This window comes from Pan paniscus, chromosome 6, assembly GCF_029289425.2.
Source record: "Pan paniscus chromosome 6, NHGRI_mPanPan1-v2.0_pri, whole genome shotgun sequence".
Taxonomy (NCBI): domain Eukaryota; kingdom Metazoa; phylum Chordata; class Mammalia; order Primates; family Hominidae; genus Pan; species Pan paniscus.
In genome coordinates this window covers 141933778-141957596 of record NC_073255.2, presented here as the reverse complement: position 1 = coordinate 141957596, position 23819 = coordinate 141933778, and the positions used below count along the sequence as shown (strand labels likewise).

At 36.9% G+C, this 23819-nt stretch overlaps 1 protein-coding gene and 1 long non-coding RNA gene across 6 annotated transcripts in view; one reads left to right on the top strand and one right to left on the bottom strand.

The window, feature by feature from the left end:
• The window catches only part of KMT2E (lysine methyltransferase 2E (inactive)), a 100119-nt gene that overhangs the window by 3013 nt on the left and 73287 nt on the right, over positions 1-23819 (bottom strand). For 4 of the 5 annotated variants that reach the window (XM_055114796.2, XM_003811182.6, XM_008963542.5 and 1 more), the window contains 13 exons: positions 21002-21266; positions 19974-20072; positions 9589-9753; positions 8855-9163; positions 5372-5626; positions 5062-5206; positions 4294-4544; positions 3844-3900; positions 3140-3703; positions 1835-2121; positions 697-785; positions 463-588; positions 197-294 (listed from right to left, as the gene is read on the bottom strand). In XM_055114796.2, coding sequence (XP_054970771.1) covers positions 197-294; positions 463-588; positions 697-785; positions 1835-2121; positions 3140-3703; positions 3844-3900; positions 4294-4544; positions 5062-5206; positions 5372-5626; positions 8855-9163; positions 9589-9753; positions 19974-20072; positions 21002-21266 — 2710 coding nt within the window. The remainder of the gene's footprint in view (positions 1-196; positions 295-462; positions 589-696; positions 786-1834; positions 2122-3139; positions 3704-3843; positions 3901-4293; positions 4545-5061; positions 5207-5371; positions 5627-8854; positions 9164-9588; positions 9754-19973; positions 20073-21001; positions 21267-23819) is intronic. The other variant, XM_008963545.5, reaches the window with a different exon arrangement.
• Positions 9290-12729, top strand: LOC129398195 (uncharacterized). The gene is made up of 2 exons (XR_008625929.1): positions 9290-10199; positions 10264-12729. It is a non-coding gene; the product is annotated as an uncharacterized LOC129398195 (long non-coding RNA).

Here is a 23819-nt window from a genome sequence, read left to right as displayed (position 1 = left end):
TGGTCAGAGTTATCCATCACATGTTCAGTAAGAAGAACAAACAGTAGTAAACACAATTGAGTATTTCTGACAGGAAAAGTGTCCAGAAGTCACAAATTGATACTTGATACAGCAGAAAAACACTGCATATTATAACCATCAGCTTTTCTGCACTCAACCTAAAGTCCTTTGGAACCCATCGAAAGGTCAATATTACCTTGCTCATTTTTGGAGGACTTTTACAAGTATTTTGAGAAGTATCTGGGGATGGACATTCATTCGTAGTTGTGGGTTCTGGATTTTCAGGATCAGGGTCTATAAAGCAGAAGAAACCTATAGTAAGTATAAAATTACACAATAAACACTGTTTTAACACCACAAAGCAACATACATTCTACTATCCAAACCAACTTTTTATAAAGGCTCTCTTGTCTGATTTTAAAATGTGTTAAGAATAACATTATCGGTCATCTGCTTACTGACCTTCCATAAGTTCACTGAAAGAAGGGACTGGGCCCTTAGCTTGCAACTGGGGTATGTGATTTGAATGAGATGAAGGTGAAGACTGAACATGACTCGGTGAACATGAGACACATGGTGATTCTCCCCCTAGAGATGAAGCAGAGCAGACCCAAAGAGAACATTAGAGCTGCAAAGAACGAGGATGCAGAGTGATTAACTGATTCCACTTTCTGGTGAAGGAACAAGCTCACTTACCACTATCTTTATCTTTTCGGTGATCACTGAGAAGTAAAGCTCTCTGATAACTCCTTTCTCTGACTTGTTCCACTGAAGTTGAGGCAGTCCTTTCAAAGAAAAATCACATTATCCTCTATTGAAAGAAACTACTGCTAGTTACATTGTTGCTTCATAGTCAACATGTACTGTCAGACCAAGGCTTTTGATCTACTGGGAAAATACTTTGGTGTTACCCTTTGAAAATAGTTAATCTTGGCAGGGCACAGTGGCTCACGCCTGTAATCCCAGCACTTTGGGAGGCCAAGGTGGGCAGATTACAAGGTCAGGAGTCTGAGACCAGCCTGGCCAGCATGGTGAAACCCCATCTCTACTAAAAATACAAAAAAAAATTAGCCAGGCATGGTGGCGGGCGCTACTCGGGAAGCTGAGGCAGGAGAATCGCTTGAACTTGGGAAGTGGAGCTTGCATTGAGCCGAGATTGCGCCACTGCACTCCAGACTGGGCGACAGAGCAAGACTCCAGCTCAAAAAAAAAAAAAAAAGTTAATCTTATTTTGCTGACTGCTCCCAGAACTGAGATTATTATCCTTATTTGAAGGACTCAATTCCTTTGTCTCCAGCAATTTATTGGTGAAAAGAAGGCAAGGAGTTGAAGATAATATATTGACATTGAGAATATCACTTCAGGTTACCAAAGGTACCAAAACATGCCCCTAACAAACTGCTATCAGGATTGCATGCTTTCAGGTGGAAAGGGGACCAAGGAGCAAAGTGAGTGTGGCTGCCTGCCATTTGCCAAGATCCATCCTATATGCAGCTGCTCCTATTCCTTCTGAAGAAGCACTAACCCTGGTTGTTCTTTCAAGGTAACTGGTAGGGGTTATAAAGGAAGTCTGCAGAATTGTTGAATCTGATAAAAATTCTTTGGAGAGGATATGTGTGTGTAAAGTATGAATAAATTACCAAGGAATAAATACAATCGACATTTAAGAACACAGGCCATACACAGCTGGCTTAAAATCCTATTAGCAGAGAGAATCTTTTAAAATTGTGACCACAAAGCACTATCAGCTTAGCCTTGGGAGAACAACAAATAGGAAGAATACTTGAACAAAAGCTTGTTTTTTCCAGAGTAGCATACTTCAGAATGGGCTTACCATTGAACTTCTGGTTCATTCTTCTCACTAGCAGTAGCATCCTTAACAGGGCAGTTATTGCTAGTTTCTTCAGAAGTGGCATTATAAACTGTAGCTGGTGTTGGTAAAGGTAGGCTAGCAGTGTGGTCCACCTGCTCCCCATTGTCATTACTGCTGGCACAGCCATCACCATTGTTGCTCAAGCTTCCACTTGCATGGGGTGATACACTAATGAGTGGAAAGTTCTCTGTCTTAGAGCCACTTTTCCTAGCTTCACGTTGTCTCTTACGGTATTCTAATAGAGAAACCTTAAGCAAGAAAGATGAGAAAAAGCAAATCTTTTATTCTTGTTTTTTATGTCAGAACCAATGCATTCTTTTTTGTCTAAAGAGAATTACTATATTTACATTAGGAAAATTATTTTAATTGATTCTGAACAAATAATTAACAATTACCAAATGCCTACTATATTCCAGGCATTGTACTTAGATGATTTACATACATTATCTCATTTATCCTCACAACAACCCTATGAAATAGGTATATTATCATCCCCATTTTATAGATGAGGAAATTGAGTAACTCACTCACTCAAGGTCACACAGCTGGTGAGTGTTGGAGCCGGGATTCGAACCTAGGTCTTACTTGAAAGCCCGTGCTCTTTCCACTATACTACATTGCTTCCCACAAAGTTGCCAACTGGACTCTGTTATAAAAATTAAAAGCACACATCACGAAAATTCTTGGACTTGCAAAGCAATAAGCCTACTAACAAAATAAGTGCTATAGTTTCTTTTGAAATAAGGCATTCTAATTATCTCAGTATGTCTGCCAACCAAATAATGGGAAATCAGGGAACTAACTTAATATTTAATACATTAACTATTAGTAAAATAAAAACACTCTTACATCCATGGCCTAAATACTATAGATATTATAGATGAGGAAAGAGGCATTTCCTCTATACAAGGGTGCTTGCTCAATGTACAATAAAGGTAATAACACAAATATTATTCAAGTCTGTGTTTTTGGTTGGGGAGTTCCTAGTTTTAAAAAATACTCATTTGGTGAAATAAATCATCTTGAGATTTTTCTGAAACCATGCTGCTTACAAGGATTTCCCATATTACTAGAATTTTTTTACTTTTCTGTAAACATTTTCTAATTAAGCCAGCATTTACAAAAGGTTTAAAAATATTAAAAATGTAACTTTAATAACTAAATTAAGAATGCCTTACATAATACATCTAACTAACAATTCCCCTCAGTAGTATTATGAAAAAAAAAAAAACTATTAAAAGGACTATAAATTGTTAAATTTGTAACCTTTTTCTTTTGTGGTGGATTCTGGGGTGTGCAATTCCCGTCGATCAAATTGTCATTAACAGTCCGTCCGAAACCAGATACAAGCCCATCTTCGGAAGTACAAAACACAGTTGTTTCCATAAACATGCCTCTAGTATCATCCTGCATCAGGCACTTTGACTCACTTATTCGGAAGCCTCCTCCAACCTCCAACTGATGCGAGGGTGTCAGGTCCCTCAAGTTGGAGTTCACTGAGAAGTTAACTCCTGTTCTGTCAGGGCTCTTTACCCAGGAAGAATACATTGTGCCCCGTCCAGAGTGAGTCGAGTCCAGTTGGCTGTTGGGCTCAGCCCTGTCATGTGCAGGCGTTTCCAGGGTTTTATGTAGGGCAGTTGGCTCAACTGCATCGAGTCCTAGCTGAAGGTCTGACACAGGTTCCTTTTCTCCAGGACACTGCCTGTTGACTTCAGTCCTACTCCTAGGGCTCGTATAACCAATAGTCTTTATTTCTTGCAGACCCAGTTCAGTTAAATTAGAATTTCTAAAAGGCCCCAATGTTAACATGGTTGAAGATCTGTCATATCCCTGTTTACAAATTAAAAAAAAAAAATTACACAAATAATCACATCTTGGGACTGTTTATTTCAAAATTTACCAGTAATTTAAGGAAAACAATGTAATAGGAAAAAAACTACCAATTCACCCTTTTTAAGTTAACTTCTTACCTCTTGACTATAAGTGCGTCTCTTTATTTCTGGAGAACTTTCTGGGGAAGAAATATTCTGTATATAAAGAAAGAATTAGAATTGAAAATTTAAAAATACGTAAGTATATCCATAATAATTATAGAAATGAAAACAAAATGAAAAATATACAGACTTTAGTTTTAGATCTTGTTTCCTGTTTATTTCCATTCCCCAAATAAGACTGCTTTAAGATCAATTTGATACACACATTTAGTCTACTGTGTATATCAACAAGATGAAAGTTATGCTCATTTTAGTAAAAATAAAAACATCTAAATTCATATAAATGAATTTTTCTGATTTTTAGTTTCTTACAACCTTTTTTTTGTATTCTCAGCACACTAGTTGTTAAAGGAGGGGAAAGAGCTCTTAAAAGAAATTCCATCCCCCCAAGTGTTGAATTTTTTTTTCTCCATTAAAATTTCTCACCTCAAAGTGCATGGTATTTCCTGGTGTACCAGGAGTTACTGGGGTAACTGGTGAATATATGGGTTTATAACCATTTCTACAAGTTTCATCATCTGATTTTATCCGTGGAGGCGTGGCAAAAGATGGGTCCATAGGAGTAATATCGGTGTGAGTTGGTGTAGCATACGGGGAAGGAGTAGGTGTGGAGGTTTCTGAGTAAACCGAATCTAGCAACTGATAAAATCTTCGTTTTTTTAGTGGTGTAGTTAAATCTGTTGGTGAAATAATAATCTGTAAGAAATTACACTGTTGCTATTTGTTAAAATCTGTTTGTGTCACATTCTGGGAAAGATAAAATATAAACAATGGCAGTTATGACTTTTACCCCAAAACTGAATTTCAAGGTTTTAAAAAAATGGTACTAACATGAAGCAGTGCCCCCCTTCCCTCCCCAATTAGCAAGCATTACCTTGCCTGGAGGGATTATAGGCCTAGGGGTCTCAAAGTATCTTACAAGTACCGATGTTACTTTAACTGATTTGTAAGAGTCCTTGTCTGTCTGAAAAGCAGCCAGTCCAGAAGCCTTTAAATATTCATAAACCCCAGCATACGTGGTATTGTGAACTGGTATCTTCAGCCAAAAAATACAGAGGACAGAAAAGAGAAAATCTATACAACAATGTGCTTCTCTTCTAAAGTGCATACCAGTAACTAGAATATGCCTGTTATAAAGCTGTATGTATGCCCTGCCACATTTCTCAAACCAAAACTCTGAAAAAAAAATTCTACCTGGAAGGGAACAGCTGTCATTTAATAGTAGTGGACTTTTATTTTCACCATTGACTGCAGGACTTCTGGATCTTTCTTGACAGGGTGAATTAAATCTATGTAAAATTGCTGAATTTTCTTCTTCCAGAGCTTGTTTCAACCATCGCTGAATAAAACAGAATACATGAATGAACAGGAATCAGTTTGTAGCTGTTTATATAGCCTGTAAATACAGAGCCGATTCCAAAAGCATTTCACTACCATGGATGGTAGTAAGGAATGAGTTGGCATTTGGCTCATTCTACATTTTTACTTCCAAAGAAAAGTTTACCTTCTTGCATGAACCAGAAATGTTTTCAGTAGGTTCTTTTCTTCTCCTTTTTTCTGAAAGGAATGGTGAAGTAAATCTAATATAATGCTTAGGAGTGGAGTATACATGGGGGCTGTAAGTGAGACCTGGTAAAGAATTGAGTTGTGTAGCTAACACTTCAGGATCTGTAGTTATGCGTAGAGGCCTTTCTGAAAGGCCATCTGAAGGTTTTCCTGTCTTCTCATTCTTCTCACTTAACCATTCATTAACCAAGTGCTAGAGAAAAGAAAAAAATTGGATCATTATATATGTAATTCCAAATTCTCCTTTGAATATTCTAATATCAGATTTGAAATTGGTGTATTATCTAAAATGATAAATTGGGTAATTTAAATCATTCATATGTGATCAAAATATCAGTATGTCCTTTCACATTTCTTAGTTATCTACTGTTATTCTGAAACTTTTTACCCAATTATTTTGTAGAACAAAACATATGGTTGCTTTTTAAATATTTATATTACATGAAATTTATATTACTTTTTTTTTGAGACAAGATATCTCTGTCATCAGGCTGGAGTGCAGTGGTGCAGTCTCGGCTTACTGAAGCCTCCACCCCCTGGGCCCAGGTGTGATCCCTCCACTTCAGCCTCCTGAGTAGCTGGGACAAGGCGCTCACCACCACACCTGGCTAATTTTTAAAGTATTTTGTAGAGACAAGGTCCGCTATATTGCCCAGGCTGGTCTCAACCCCTGGGCTCAAGCAGTCCTCCCGCCTCAGCCTTGCAAAGTGCTGAGTTTACAGGTGTGAGCCACCGTGCCCAGCCAAGCTTTTTAATATAGTTACAACTAGAGACACGTCAGTACCATTTTATTAAACACACTAAATTTAGGTTTACTACCGCTTCTATTATAGGTATAAGATGTTCCATCTGTTAGAAAAATCTGATTTTAGGCAGTGTTTTCCTACAATAGCTGCCCATCAGAATCTCCTGGAGATGAGGACAGTGCACAGTACTTTTTTTGAGAAAGAGTGAGTTGCCCAGCCTGGAGTGCAGTGGCGTGATCATGGCTCACTGTAGCCTCGACCTCCTGGGCTCAAGTCATCCTACCACCTTAGCCTCCGAACTAGCTGGGACTACAGGTGTGCACCACCATGCCCAGCTAATTTTTTTGTTTTTAATTTTCTGTTGAGACAGGGTCTCGTTATGCTGCCCAGGCTGGTTTTGAACTCCTGGGCTCAAGTGATCCTCCCACCTTAACCTCTCCAAATGTTGGGATTGCAGGCATAAGCCACCACACCTGGCTCACGATACATATGTATTTAAAAGTCACCATTGACAATCCCTGATTTAAGGGGTTTGGAATATCTCTTAAGGTTCTTGTGCTTTGAAATTTTTCATAGTCATTAATTCTGCTGATTCTCTGATCTACAACATACATAATACAGTCTCTATTGGCTATATGAATATACCTGACCCTGAAGTATAAATTACTACTTTAAAAAAAAACGAGTAACCATTCATATTGTTATCTAGTTAGCAAATGATATTTTAATTTCCAAGCGTAAATGTAACTTATAGAAAATATGGCCGGGTGTGGTGGCTCACTCCTGTAATCACAGCACTTTGGGAGGCTGAGGCAGGTGGATCACAAGGTCAGGAGATGGAGACCATCCTGGCCAACATGGTGAAACCTGTTTCTACTAAAATACAAAAAAATTAGCTGGTTGTGGTGGTGCGCGCTTGTAGTCCAGCTACTCAGGAGGCTGAGGCAGGAGAAGCACTTGAACCCGGGAGGCGGAGCTTGCAGTGAGCCGAGATCACACCACTGCACTCCAGCGTGGGCAACAGAGCGAAACTCCATCTCAAAAAAAAAAAAAGAAAAAGAAAATGTACAGAACTTAGTATATATAAATGTGCATATGTATATGTATACACACACACACACACAGAAACACACACATTTTAAAAATCTACCCATCCTTTTTTCCAAAGGTAACCACTGTAAACATTTTAGCATCTTTTCTGTCCCTCTCTGTATATAGAACTCCATTCCTAGGACTGCAGTAGTGAAACACATGGAGTCTGGAGCCAGACTGCCAGGAGGGTGAATCCTGGCTTTGCCATTTACACTATGACCATGAGCAAGTTAAGTAACTTTTTTATATCTCAATTTTTATCTGTAAAAGAAGGGTTGTGATAGAACCTAGTTCTATAAATAGGATTGTTATGAAGATTAAAAGTTCAATAACATACTCTTAGAACAGTATCTGGCACAGAAAAAGTGACATGTATTATTAAACTGAATGAGGCCTTTAGGGGAAATCATGATAATTTGGTACTCTGTCAAACAGTATGTTGTTTAAAATAACAAAATCTGCAGGCAAAAGAGGCTTTTTAAGAGAATCAGATAGGATGTAGAAGCCTACATCTCAGACCAGGGATTTAAATAAATTTATAGTACCACAACTTTGTTAAAAGTTTAATAAAAGGTAGGGATTATGTCATATTTGTAATTGAGAAAGTAGTTTCACTTCTTTTAAGCCTGAGGTTTTTTCTTTTCACTTTACAAAGTTAGAATTTTTTTGTCCATTGTTACAGGCAAATATTGGGTTGCTTAAGCTATGGCGGTGCAGTAAGGAGAGTACAGACTTTTAATTAGAAACAACTGTGTTTAGATTGTCTCTAATGAAACCTGCGACTTTGGCAAGTAAATTATTTAACTTGTGCTATTAAAATATAATCCTGGGTTCATACTAGAATTTTACTAAACGTACATGTCATGGTTTAGCAGCATGCCTACAAACTGTACTGAATTAGGTAAGAACAAAGACAGAATAAATGAAATTTCAAAGTAAAGTGTGTGAGAAGTATACATTCATGATCTACCCCTAAACAGCATAAGGATTACCACACTTTAGTATCTCTGCCCCAATCTGCTGTACTCTAGTCAGAGTGGGAGACAAAGAGCAGCTTCATTAGGATGTTCTGTTATTTCTGATCTGAAAAAGCTCAGGTTGTTTACCGTAATTGCTTAAGTCTGACAGTAGTGTTTCAGAGATTTTTATTAATAATTACACCTAAAACTACTCTTTCTTACAAATTTTCATAGTACATTCTGTGGAAATCAATTTCTTCACATTTAATTCTTATAATCTACCTATACAATGAAATTTATAAAAATATAAAGGATAACACATCTAAAACCAGTTTCAGAGAAGTATATATTTTGTACATAAAGTAGACAAACTTATTTAAAGAAATCATGAATTGCAATACCATAAAAGTCCTGATAAACTGAATGTAACTTTATCTTCACAGTAATGCAAACACTTATATTAATTTTACAGTTTTGGAATTCTCATTCTTAGTTTAAAAATCTGCAAGTATAAAAACTGCCTCTTATTATTATGAGGTCTTAAAAATCCAATTTTTAAAACACCAATATAATTAATATAAGAAACTGTTAGGAAAACAGTTCTTACATTCGTTAGAATCATACCTTCTTTGTTTTGGGGTACTTTGTAGGACATTTATTAAGTGCTGGAACTTCAGTTTCAGTAATTATTTCTGCTAGTGCAGTTTCAGTTTCTGGTTCTATTGTAAGTACAGTATTTTCAATATCATTTTGTTGTGAAGTAACTTCTATATCAGGAGAAGATGGCTGGATATCTGAACACATGCTGACAGTTCTGTGTCTCCGACGCTGCTGTCCAATGTGAGTCCTACTCCGAGAAAAACTTTTTCTCTGTTTAGTTCTATTTACTTTGGCAGGGGTTGGCTTGCTAGCATTTTCTTCTTTTGCTTGTTCCTAATTCAAAATACAAGCGAATGGAAGTTTTTATACTACATATATATAAAGTTTAAATATAATAGCATTATTCTACTTCAGAAGCCAACTTTCCAGAATTTTTTTTTTTTTTTTTTTTTTTTTTTTGAGACGGAGTCTCGCTCTGTCACCCAGGCTGGAGTGCAGTGGCGCGATCTCGGCTCACTGCAAGCTCCGCCTCCCGGGTTCACGCCATTCTCCTGCCTCAGCCTCCCGAGTAGCTGGGACTACAGGCGCCCGCTACCACGCCCGGCTAATTTTTTGTATTTTTAGTAGAGACGGGGTTTCACTGTGTTAGCCAGCAGAATTTTTGAATTCTGATATATAAGAACAGAGATAATATATAGTCTTTTATCTCAAGCTGAAACTCCCATAGGATCTGAAAAATGCTATTAAAAAGCTAATACCTGAATAACTTCAGCATCACTGACAATCTGTGTATCTTTACATTCAGTTTTAACTTCAGTTTTGGCTGTGCTGATCCTTTCCAAAGCTTGTTCTCTTCTTTTCTCTCTCTTTTCAAGTCTGGCAAAAGCTTGCAAAATTGCTTCCATTTTTCTTTCTTCTCTTGTCTATGAAATTTAAATTTTAAGTGACATCATAAATATCATTGCCCAAAAGTAAAATTAAGTCCAAATGTTTGTGATAAATGTAAAAAATAATTGCTATGATACTATTAGCAAACTACTTCTATTATTGGTGGATATGGGGAGAAAAAACATTTCTGTTCATTGAAGACCTTTCAGAATTCCCATCATCTTGGTAAGCCCTGTTATTGCAAATATTTCATGAAGGAAACACTTGGATGACTGAGTGTTAATGATAAGGGTAAAACAAAACAAGCCTCAAAAATTACCTTGTTTTACCAAACCGAAAATCTTTTCTCTTAATAATACAGAAATCAGCCTTTTAAAAAAAGATCCAAAATCCCTAAGGTAATGATATGTTGAAAAAGTAAAATTCATATGCACTTTTGAAAAAAGATCCAAAATCCCTAAGGTAATGATATGTTGAAAAGGTAAAATTCATATGCACCTTTGAAAAAAGATCCAAAATCCCTAAGGTAATGATATGTTGAAAAGGTAAAATTCCTATGCACTTGAGTGAGTATATTATTGGCATACTGCAGCAGGATGTTGTGAGGTAAAGTCTTGCATTTAAAAATTATGATTCTCATTTGGTAAATATCTCTGTGACTCCAGGCAAGTTAACCTTTCTGAGACAGTAAGATGTGGGTAATAAAATCCTTTCCAAAGCTTGTTCTCTTCTTTTCTCTCTTTTCAAGTCTGGCAAGAAGTTCATTTATGATGAACTTCTCTGAGTTGTTATTTGGTTCCAACAGAAAATACGAGGTTTTCAAACAGTAGTTGGAAAATGGTGGGCGTTCTGTATGTTAATTATTATTTCTACTTTAGCCCTCTTGCCCTCCATTGTAATTCTTATAAAGTATTCCTCTACCTTCTGCTCTTCCTGTCTTCACTGACAATTCAAGACAGGGACTGAGAAACAGCCAAGTGTTCCTTTGAGCATCAGTTCTCCATCCAAAGAGAACATTAAGAGTAAGACCCAGAGCCTTGACAGATGCTTCAGCTCTAAACCAGAACCAGGAACCACATCCATCAACTGTCCAGTTCTTAAAATGAAAAGAACCAGGTCCTGAGGCTCAGATCCATTTGTCTTTCCTCCTTTATTACACATCGATGTGAGGAAGAAAGATCAGAAACTCAAGGTCTGGATGCCACAGTCTTCTCAATATTGGAGCTTTAGTTCCAGTAATTACCAGCAGAGATTCAAACCTCAAGATACCTACACTTTGGAAACTACTGTTTACCTGTTCCTGTATTTTTGTTGTTGTTGTTACACTCAGCAAGGGAACAAAATACTATGTCAACAAAAGTACTCTAATAATACTTCTAAGTTTCTAATTTGTTACAGCAAATTTCCATATTGCAAACATGACTCTGAGGAAACTGAGGTCCAAAGAGGTAAGGTTCTTTGTTCATGGATTACGTATCTGTATCTCACTTCTCCTAGTCTGGGATGGGCAAACACTACAATAGCACATGCAAAAGATGGTTCTACTTGTTCACTGGCACTGAAAGTTTTACAGCTGAGTTCTTTCCTTACAAAATTCCTTATTTTGGGGCTTTTAAATTACCTTTACCCCTTTTTGTCATGTGGTTCTCTGTAAAACTGTTTTTATCAGGGCTTCTCTAAAACCCTGAATGTAGAAGAGGAGAAATTTGGAGTAACTAAAAAGATCATTTTCCCAAACTGCGCTTTACCTGATGAACCTGGTTGGAGAGGAGGGATTAATTACTATGGTTATTTCTTTTCAAAAAATTTAAAATAAAAAATTTGGGGAAAGTACATTTTTCCAGAAGAAACAAACTTGTCTTGGCAAAAATCATTGTATGTGTAAAATAAAAAACTACCCACAGGTGGACACCCAAGGAAGATATTTTTTGTAGTATGATTATCCTGGGTGTTCTAAGGTAAATATGAATTTATGCCAGAAGAGTCTGACACAGTCCAATATTTTCTTGTTTGGGATACAAGAAATATTTTCTTGTTTTGGTCAGAGATAAAACTATATGATATAAACATTCAATTAAAAAATCAAACTCCCCTGTAAACACTACAGCTAATTTATAGTCAGAGCAAAATCCTGTATTTAGAGATGGTTCATAATCTTCTAGAGTTGATCAGGATCTTAAAAAATAATGTGGTCCAATACTGCTGAAGAAACCAAAGCCCATGTGTATTAAGTGACTCATTCAAAAGCAGAGCCATAATTACTATGCAGGTTATGCAGGTTTCCTGGTTTCTGTATTACTCTTCTTTCCAATTACTGCCGCTACATAAAGCAAAACTCTTCCTACATTACTACAGCTGGGTAAGAATAAAGCTTAAGCACTAAACATTTCCTAACAGCTTTAAACCTAGCTTTATCTTAAAATACACAAATATTTTGGAACATGCCTTATTTTCTACATTTATTTTTAATTTCTTAAAGGTCATAGGTCATTCAGCTTTTCTAGTCACCATTACATACAGTACATTCTTTGACACAGCCATGTATATGGTACCTATTTAAAGACAAAATTTGCCTCCCATTTTATAGCTCTAACTGAAAAATAAGTTTTATTCTTTGAGGTAGTTAGAGCTGACTCTGGAGATAGAGAAATTAGGATTCCTAATTAACCCCTGCAGACTTTCCATAGCCCCTAACACCTGTGCTATATAATCTAAACTCGATAGATTTCCCATGAAATCTATACATTGTTTTTATGACATATGTCTTAGTTTATGGTTTTCCAAGAGTAAATACCGAGCATTGTAATTTCCTATAAGCAGTCTGCTTAATAATATCCCCATCACAAAGCAAGACTCCCATCTCCACAAAAAAATTTAGGCTGGGCGCAGTGGTTTATTATGCCTGTAATCCCAGCACTTTGGGAGGCCGAGGAGGGTGGATCATGAGGTCAAGAGATCAAAACCATCCTGGCCAACATGGTGAAACCCTGTCTTTACTAAAAAAACAAAAATTAGCCAGGTGTGGCACGCGCCTGTAGTCCCAGCTACTCAGGAGGTTGAGGCAGGAGAATCACTTAAACCAGGGAGGTGGAGGTTGCAGTGAGCTGAGATTGCGCCACTGCACTCCAGCCAGGTGACAAAGCAAGACTCTGTCTCAGGAAAAAAAAAAAAAAAATTAAATTAGTGGAACATGGTAGCATGCACCTGTAGTTCAGGCTACTCCAGACACTGAGGCAGGAGTCCAGGAGTTGGAGGCTGCAGTAAGCTATTGGTCATACCACTGCGCTCCAGCTTGGGCAACAGAGTGAGGCCCTGTCTTTATCTAAAAAAAAAAAAAAAAAAATAGGAAAAGGAAAGCCAGAGCCCACCTACAAAATCACCCTATTCTTCTTTGGTATTGAAATAGAGAAATTAAATGATTCCTTGCTCAAAAAAACTTGTTACCCTTTTATATAACAAAGATAAACTTATAAATCTAAAAAGATGGGTAAGATTATTTGTTACTAATAAAAATCATTCCAAAATAACACGTATGGCTTGTGTGGTGTCTCCATTTCCTCTATCATGTGATAATGGAATTTATACTCATGGCACTCTTTATTATTTTGATACTTGTTTGTTATTTCCTCTACCCCATTCTCTACGAAAGCTTTTCCAGAGCAGTGACCTTTCCTTCTTTGCTCATCCGATATCTCAAATGGCAAGCACTCACATTGTTTTTAAATGAGTAAGAACCATGTGTACATTATGTCAAGCACGTATCACGTTACTTAAAGACATGTAACTAACTGGAAGCATTTCAACAATTTTGGAAATCTTGAATTTATTAGAAGGCAGTTAAAGCTGATTAACCTCATTTTGTTTGAACTGAGTACCTAATAAAAATAGGTGGCTGGGCGCAGTGGCTCACGCGTGTAATCCCAGCACTTTGGGAGGCAGAGGTGGGTGGATCATCACAAGGTCAGGAGTTCAAGACCAGCCTGGCCAACATGGTGAAACCCCATCTCTACTAAAGATACAAAAAATTAGCCAGGCGTGGTGGTGGGCACCTGTAATCCCAGCTACTTGGGAGGCTGAGGCAGGAGAATCACTTGAACCCAGGGGGCAGAGGTTGCGGTGAGCCAAGATTGTGCCACTGCACTCCAGGCCTGGCAAAAGAATGTGACTCCGTCTCAAAAAAAATGAAAAAAATAATAAACAGGTTCCCTTTCACTAACACCACAATGTCATTAATTACTTATCTTTCTTTAGAAATAAAATTCCCAGTCTCTACAATTAGAGAAAACAGGACCTTACCAAAAAAATCAGCATCAACGGAGGACAGAACAGGGAGTTGGATAACATCTCAAATCCTGTCACCAGATGACTTTTCTGGCAACAAACTTATCCTATTTTATTATTAAAGCATTGCATCTTCTTCTAAAGTGATTTTCTAAATGAAGTCAGTCAAGTTTTCCTAGAGACATTTAGTAACAGCATGGATTCTGTAGTGTGTTCCCACAGAGTCTGTTCCACTGAATAACACTCTGTGGGGGTCAAAGGTGTTATCCACAAGAAACTGCAAGGGTATACAAGTTTAGGAAAATCTGACAATTGTGTCAAGTTTTTAAACACATGTACACTGGGAATCTGAAAAGGAAGAATATAGTATAGTGCTCATCACAGTAAACTGGTCACGGCTCTTTTTCACAAAGCATCTCAAATTATACTTGCGTGGAATACTTGATGTGAAGGATGAAAGCTGAGAAAATTGTGGGGAATCCTGCACAATTCAGGGCAAGGACTCCAGATCATCCATTACCTGAACTACAGGGAAGCTTCATTCAGTTCACATTCATGGGCCTATATCTGTCTGTCTATCTTTCCTCAAGTGGTTGTTATAAACATTCAGTTAGCTCATTCATTGATGGTCTACTTTTTTGCCCACCATTTTTTATTCCCCTAGGAGCTAGGGCTACAACAATGAATAAAACTGAAAGTTTTTTCCCTCATGAAGTTTATGTTGTAGTGGTATAAAAATTCCAGACTAGAATATAATACCTGCTTGACAAGTCCAGGAATCTCTTGCCTACGTGACTTCCTTGTCATACCCTTTCACCGTTTCTCAAATGTCCATCCTTTTAAATATGAAGACCACACTGAATCATCTTCTGTGGACTCAATTTTAAGCAATCTGATAATATAGGCCATCAAATATTACCAAGATTGTATTCCCAAAGTACATTATGAGGGTTATGAAAAATTATTTTGGAAATATTTTAAAACTACAAAGGAGAGAGTTTTCATGCCATTATAAATGGGGGAGGAAGTGTCTTTTTTTTTTTTTTTTTTTGAGCCTTTCACTGTCACCCAGGCTGGAGTGCAGTGATGCCATCTTGGCTCACTGCAGCCTCCTCTTCTGGGTTCAAGTGGTTCTCGTGCCTCAGCCTCCCAAGTAGCTGGGATTATAGGCATGTGCCACCATGCCTGGCTAATTTTTTTATTTTTAGTAGAGATGGAGTTTTGCCATGTCACCCAGTCTGGTCTCGAACTCGTGGACTCAAATGATCCACCCACTTTGGCCTCCCAAAGTGCTGGGGTTGCAGGCGTGAGCCACCAAGCCCAGCAACAAGTCTCTTTTAGTATTTAAATCTTTCAGAAGTTTGCTGCTTTTAAAATGATCACTTTAAGCTACAGGTATACCCCCCAGTATCTAATCCCCTTCCACATGTACTGTTTATATGAGAAGATTACAGCCACCTAGCCCCACCTCCACAAATATACTAGGAGGACACTCAGTAGTGCCCTGGTTTTTGGAATCTAGTGAGTATAAACAGTCTACTGTATTTCAGTCTACTGGGCTTATGGTAAGATTTTCCTAACGTACAATAACCATGCAGTTCCATATAACTTAGCCACAAATTTGCTTTTGTAAAAGCAGGTAACGACTTCTTAAGGATAAAAAAGACAAAATACCATGGATGGAAAAAGAAAATGTTCATAAAAGAAAAATCCAAAAGGCCAAAAGGGGTAGAGGTAATGGAACTGGAAATGAAAAGGCCTTCCATCTTGGCCACATAAATATTCTTTCATGAAATCTTCATCCCTGAGTATTTTGTGTGACCTATAGCCAACTTTATCTCCCTAGTAGCCCTCTCCTCCTCCAAAAACAGCCTATAATCCCAACCAAATATATTTACAGCTCTCTCCAGGATTTCCCCCTGGAAAAATACATTCCATGAAACTTTGTCATAAGCTAACCTGTATTTGGTTAAACCCTACTCAAAAGGTCCATCATAAATATAAATACAAAAATATATTAAATATACATAAATATAAACATGTATTACCTAGAGTTCATGAAACAATCTGATCTCTCCCCAGCTATAAGCTATGTATCATATTTATATTTCCTTCACTTATTGCTGAGTTGTATTTATTTTTGTGAATACTTCTAAAAGCAGAGATACTGCCTTATCTTCCATTCTCATTTAAAAAAATGAAGCCAACAACCAAAATACATAAATACCCTGGTGCACTTTTTGGAAATTCAGCATGATTTTAATCAGTGGCATATGAAATTATACAGGTTAAAATTGCCAATTTTGTATTTTTCAAGCTGTACTACAAAAGGATAGGGTGAAGTACAGTAGATCCCACTTATTCACAAGGGATACATTTCAAGACCACCAAAGCATGCCTGAAACTGCAGATAGTACTGAACCCTATATATACAGTGCTGTTTTTTGCTATACATATGTAACTATAACAAAATGGAACAATTATAACCATATACTGTAATGACAGTTATGTGAATGTGATATCTCTCTCAAAATATCTTAATATTGTGAACCTCAGTGGGTAACTGAAACCTGGGAAAGCAAACTTGCAGATAAGGAGGGACTACTGTACATTTAAATTTGGTGATTACATGGAGTTTATCTGGGAGGATGTTATTACTGACTCGTCGTATTCCAATCTGATAAATACATGATACCGAGTCTAGGTGAACATCTTAAATCTGAAATGCTCTGAAATCCAGAACTTTTTGATGGCCAACATGGTGCTCAAAGGAAACGCTTATTGGAGCATTTCAGATTTTTGGATTTGGGATGTTCAACTGGTAAGTGCAATGCAAATATTCCAAAATATTAATCCTGGAAAATTTCTGGTCCTGGAAAAGTAATACTCAACCTGTATCTCCATAATGGTTTGGAAGTCTATTTTGTCACAGGTGGAAATTTAAATCAGTTTGACGTAAGTTTCTCAAGAGTAGTATGCTACCATCTTTATTCTACCTAGTTTTAGTTGTCCCTCTTTGTCACTTTTTGACTTGACATTATCTTTCTGACTACTGATGTTAATCTAACCAATATAAAAATCAAGACCAGGAAAATAAAAGGTGATTCATTTTAAACTTTTCAAAACCAAATATAATACTAATACTTGGGGGTGGGGAACTCTACTAATTGCTTAGGAATCCTAGGATGCATGATTTTTCATTCTGCTTATTTGACTACATCAAAAAATTCTGTAATGCAAACATCAAAGCAAATGAACTAATTAGAAGTAACAATTGCGATAACTTGGAGAGCTATGGGTCAGGAGCCAAGGATTTTTAGATTTTAATTTCATATCCTTTCGAAATACCAAATTAAAGACATTTATACTTTGCAAGTTTTCCACATTTTATTCCCATGAAAAATACTCAGTTTCATATCCACCTTAGTGGCAGATGGCAGAATATATTAAAATGGATATAAAAACTTTGAAGTATTCTTCATCTTACTATAGCATACTAATAAGCAAAATCAGGACCAAAAATGGATTCCAAGTAAGTAAGCCAATATACATATATATTTTCTAAGTTCCACCAAGTTTAACATTGAGTATACAATTCTCTTTTTTTTTGGAGATGGAGTTTCGCTCTTGTTGCCCAGGCTGGAGTGCAATGGCGTGATCTCAGTTCACTGCAACCTCCGCCTCCCAGGTTCAAGTGATTCTCCTGCCTCAGCCTCCCAAGTGGCTGGGATTACAGTCACATGTCACCATGCCTGGCTAACTTTTTTGTATTTTTAGTAGAGATGGGGTTTCATCATATTGGTCAGGCTGGTCTCGAACTCCTGACCTCAGATGATCCACCCGTCTCGGCCTCCCAAAGTGCTGGGATTACAGGCGTGAGCCACCGCGCCCAGCAAATATCCAATTTTCTTCTGGCATCTGGAAATGAGGATGTTCTAAGATCCACTAACATTGTCAGCATTTACAGAAGAATATATATTTAAAGTAGCCCCATACAAATGTTTTTAAAGAGAATTCAATCTGAATAAAATTACTGTATTTATGGGCAAAGAACAAACCCCCACTGGTTTTCTGTTTTTGTTTGTTTGTTTTGTGACAAGGATCTCACTCTGTCATCACCTAGGCTGGAGTGCAGTGGTAGGATCACAGCTCAGTGCAGCCTTGACCTCCTAGACTCAAGTGATCCTCCCGCTTCAGCATCCTGAATAGCTGGGACTACAGGCATGCACTGTCACACCTGGCTAATTTTTTTGTACAGATGAGGTCTCGCTATATTGCCCATAGTGGGTCTCTAACTCCTGGGCTGAAGTGATCTTCCCACCTAAGCCTCCCAAAGTGCTGGGATTACAGGTGTGAGCTACCACGCCTGGCCTATGATTTTTTTTAATTTCATTTTTTCTCCAAAGTGGTTGCTACAGCCCTTAAAGCCAGTTACAGAAGAGGTTCCTCCCACCAGACACATGCCACACACAGAAATAAGTAATACTCTAAATTGGTTTCCTAAAAATTCCCAGCACAAGGCTGTGTCAGTTGAAGAATAAACAGAACAATACTAAAAATCAATACTCAATAAAGAGCCATAGGTAACTTGAAAAGGCACACATAACTTATATATAATTGAATCTCAAAAAAGGTTCAAGATAATCCCTTTAGGTACAAGAATTCTTCCTTTATAAACTCCTCTAATATTTTCTATTTGCTTTTCTTCTAATACTACCTTGTCTCAACAGACCAGTGTTCCTAAAATCCTAAGGCTCTGAAACAGTTCTTTATAGTTTTCAGAATTTTGAGTATCAATAATTCATCAATATTAGAAAACTATCAAGGTGATACAAACAGGCACATATTAAGTAGGTCAACAATGACCAAACTTTTTTTTTTGGAGATGGAGTCTTGCTCTGTCACCCAGGTTGGAGTGCAGTGGCATGATCTCAGCTCACTGCAACCTCCACCTCCCAGGTTCAAGCAATTCTCCCACCTCAGCCTCTTGAATAGCTGGGAATATAAGCCTGGCTAATTTTTGTATTTTTAGTAGAGACGTGGTTTTGCCATGTTGACCAGGCTGGTCTTGAACTTCTGGCCTCAGGTAATCCACCCACCTTGGCCTCCCAAAGTGAGTGGTGTGAGCCACCGCTCCCAGCCAACAATGACCAAACTTTCAAACATCCCACCCTTAAATATGTGACATGAGAGTCCATGGAATACAACATAGAAACCCTGAAAACAGGACACAAAGGACCATACAAAGTAAAGGGGAATGGGGAGCACCTATCATAAGGCCATCAGTCAGTTTGTAAAGTCATTTTCAAATTTTAGGGCATGGAAAGTATACCATATTTTCTTAACTGGCTGATATATCACATGCTAAATTACCTTCACTGACAGATCAAATGCTAAATTACCATAATTTGTAAGAAAATATCCTGTCCTAATTTTTATACAGATAAAAGATTTGTAAATAGTACAAGGAATATATATCCTAAATTTATTTTAATGAGAACCTTATTGTACGATAGCAGTGTGAGACTGTAGAAATAGCTACCAGTGGTAGGTTTTTTTTTTTTTGCATAAGCAATTTATTTGGTGCTATAGTAAGGTTTAAATTTGTACTTTTATTATATTTCAAATCATGAGAGGATACATTTAGCTAATAAAAGACATTCTGAACAGTAATTGTGGCATTAAAATTTATTAATAGTTCAGTGTGGCATTATTAAAATATTAATAGTTATTACTTCCAAAATGTTCATATTTCTTAAATGTCATACATTCTTAAATCTCTAATGAACAACCAATAAAAATACAAGATTAGTGGAATTTATTTAAATGGTAATGACCAAACCAAATAAAAATGCTCAATGGCACATCATTCGCTAACTTCAAAGAATAATGTAAAAGCCCATGTAAAGGCAGCAACAATTACCATATGCAGAGCAGCTGTCACTAAGCCCAAACTACTGGCTTCCCAACTTACCATCTTCCTTTTCCTTTCTGCAATCTGCTCCTCTGATTCCATTTCTACTTCATTACTAATAGGAGTTTTTTCTTCTATATCATCAATAAAATCTGGTTCCTGAAAAATGGAAATGACTTCTTTATACAAACTATTATTCCATCTATACAACTAGTGACATTAAACTATTTTAATGTCTTTCAACCACAACAAATTCAACATGTACACAGCCTATTTAAATTATTTAAGAAATTTAAAACTGGTTTCCTAATTCAAGATACTTTTCAAAATTATGCAATCAAATACTTTCGCTTTTTAAATTTTAGCCAATCAAGTTTTTATCAATATAGGTCAAATATGGTAGCATGGCCTTATATATATAGAGTTCCCAAAACATAAACATATAAATTATTTCAGAAAAACCCACAAATACCCAGTGCTCAATAAGTGTTTGTTCAGTTGAAAGTTTAAGGGAAATCATTTCTAGAAGATAGGCCCCTGGAAATGAGCAAAACCTTACTTAATTTTCACATTTTAATGATCCCTCCTGTTTTTTGTTTATAGAGGACATATTTACTGGTGGGGCAGGTAGACTTTGGCCAAACTTTACCCCCAAAATTACCTTATATGTTCTTAGTGAATTTTCTCTCAAAAATTTTATTTGCTGTTACTGTGACATGCTTATAGAATTTATAAGATTACCAGCATCCACATGTTTAAAGAAAGAAAATTTTGCAGCTTAAGACTTTAAATAAGAACATTTATTATGAACATAAGTGCCATCTAGAAGATTTAAAAGTTATCTAGTCTTAGGAAAATCTTGTCTGCAATTCTGCAAGGATTTGCTTGCTGAGCTGTTTCTTAATAATTCAACAAATACTGTACAAATTCTAGCAGAACCTGTATTTTACACTTATGAATACTTCATTAAATGACAGAATGGACTTAAAAATACTTTAAACAATTATACAAAGAACAAAGAAGAGGATAAAATATGACAGATTATTTTCCTTTGTTTATTCAATTTCATTGAGAGCAGAGTTCATTACCTGATTATTTGATACTGACAGTCTCAGTGGAGAAAGCTTTCTTTGTTTAGTTTCTGGGCTCTTCATTTTGTTGGTCGTTCCTTCACAATCCAAAGTAATATTCTGATTTTGTGTATCTTTTTCTTTTGAAATATCTTTGTCTTTTTTTCCTTTTTTCCGTCTGGTCTCATAACCACTATTGATATTTTCCATGGATTCAGAACTACGTTTTAGAACAGGGCACTCTGGGTTTTCTTTGAGGCATGCACAGTCCACCTTGTACTTACTGGAAAGATAACCAGTTAAATATTTATTTCAAAATATAAAACAAAACTGGAAATTTTCTAATCCATTTTAAGCTGCAACTCCACAAAATTGTATGCAATTACTATTAATCATAAGCAATCCTTTTTAGTAATTTACATTCCTAGTTAACTACCACAAAAAATTTTTTTCATTAAAATAATATAATAATTAGATGTTGATTTCTGACCAGATATTAGGCCTTCAATCATAAGTATAACTGGTACAGGTTGAGCATGCCTTACCTGGAATGCTTAGGACCAGAAGGGTTGTGGATTTTGGAATGTTTGCATATATATAATGAGATATCTTGGGGAATGGGATTCAGGTCTAAACACAAAATTCACTCATGTTTCATATAGGCTAAAAGTAATTTTATATAATATATTTACTAATTCTGTGCCTGAAACAAAGTTCTGACTGCACTTTGACTGTGACCTGTCATATGAGGTCAGGTGTAGAATTTTCTACTTGTGGCATCATGTCAGTGCTCAAAAAGTTTAGGATGGCCAGGCACAGTGGCTCTTGCCTGTAATCCCAGAACTTTGGGAGGCCAAGGCAGGCAGATCACTTGAGACCAGCCTGGCCAACATGGTGAAACCCCGTCTCTACTAAAAATACAAAAATTACCTGGCCATGGTGGCAGGCACCTGTAATCCTGGCTACGCGATAGGCTAAGGCAGGAGAATTGCCTGAACCCAGGAGGCAGAAATTGCAGTGAGCCAAGATTGTGCCACTGCATTCCAGCCTGGGTGACAGAGTGAGACTGCATCCAGAAAAAAAAAAAAAAAAGTTTAGGATTTTGGATTTCAGATTTTTGCATGAGGGATGCTCAACATGTAATATATTACAGAAGAAGAAAAAAACACATTAAAACTTTGAGTCTTTTAAAGCAAAATGATACTGTGGTTTACACAAAACATTAAGGCAGAAACGATAATTACTTCAGTATCCCAGAGTGCTTTATAAAATACTGAACTGAAATGTGACCTACATAAAAAACATTAGGTATAACAAATACTAAACCTCAACTAATTTGTCTTACCCTTTAAAGAATGATAGCAACAACCAGGTTTCTTTAAAAAGCTACCTTGATAAAATTTAATGTTTCCTTTTCACCATACTAAGTGTTCCCTCTTTCAAATGGAAGCCTGAGAAATAACTGCACTCTGTCTCATCTTCACAGTAAGGATATTGCCCCCATTTTACAAGTGAGATTAAAACTCACTGAGGATTAGCATCTTGTCCAATGTTACACAGTTAATAAGTGGAAAGGACGGCATTTAGATCCAGGTCTGTATGACTCTCAGGCGCATGTACTTTTCATTTCAATATTTCTCAACTCTGACCACTTTATCTTTACCACAGCTGCTAAGATGTAGTTCATCTCTATGATACAGGCCAAATGCCCAAACCTCAGTTAAACAATAATACAAATCTCCCACTTTGCATGTTTTAAGTAGTTGAATGTTTGTTCACAATAAGAACAATTTACTTATTAAGTGTCTAATATTCCTAACTCATTTACTTTTAAAACTGCTAGAAAGATTCAAATCCAACTTCCTAATTCTGTGAACCAGGGAGAGAATTCAAACATTTATGGTCCTACCTCCTGCCTCCCAAATCAGGTATTAACAGATACTAGCTTGAAACTCGTTCTAGATGTTTGATTTTAGGACAAGAGAACTACAAACAATTATGATGGCAACAGCTTTTGTTTATTAAGCACTTTAGGTGAGTATTATTATTCTTCTCATATACGTGAGGTAATGCAGCACAAAGTGATGAAGAAATTGGTCCAAGGTTACGTAGTCAGTGACCAAGCCAGGATTTGAAACCAGACAGATTACATTCTTAACCTCTATGGGATATGTAATCCCACAAAGCACTGAGCAAAGAACTATGCTAAATCTCCTGCCTTCGAGAGGAGAAAGGACTAAAATGATATGATAAATCTGACTGCAATAATCAGTAGAAAGGGATACTAAAGGAAAAGGGATTTCACCAAGAGAAAACATAATGAACATTTTAAAAACTTCATTTAAAAAGAGTATCACACAAAGTTTAAAAATATATAGAATAAGAGGAACTGAATCGAATTGCTTATAACCCAAAAGACTACAGAATATATAAAGAACTTCTGGGAAAAAAAAAAAAAAAAAAAGCAAGAAAACAGCTACCCAAAAGAAAGATGGACAGATGATATGATCAGGCAATTCACAAGAGAGAAATCCAAATGACAACACAGAAAAAGACCTCTGGGAGGCTGGGCGTGGTAATTCACGCTTGTAATCCCAGCACTTTGGGAGGCCGAGGCAGGTGGATTGCCTGAGCTCAGGAGTTGGAGACCAGCCTGGGGAACACGGTGAAACCCCGTCTCTACTAAAACACAAAAAATTAGCTAGGCGTGGCAGTGTGCGCCTGCAGTCCCAGCTACTCAGGAGGCTGAAGCAGGAGAATTGCTTGAACACAGGAGGCGGAGGTTGCAGTGAGCCGAGATCGCGCCACTGCACTCCAGCCTGGGTGACAGAGCGAG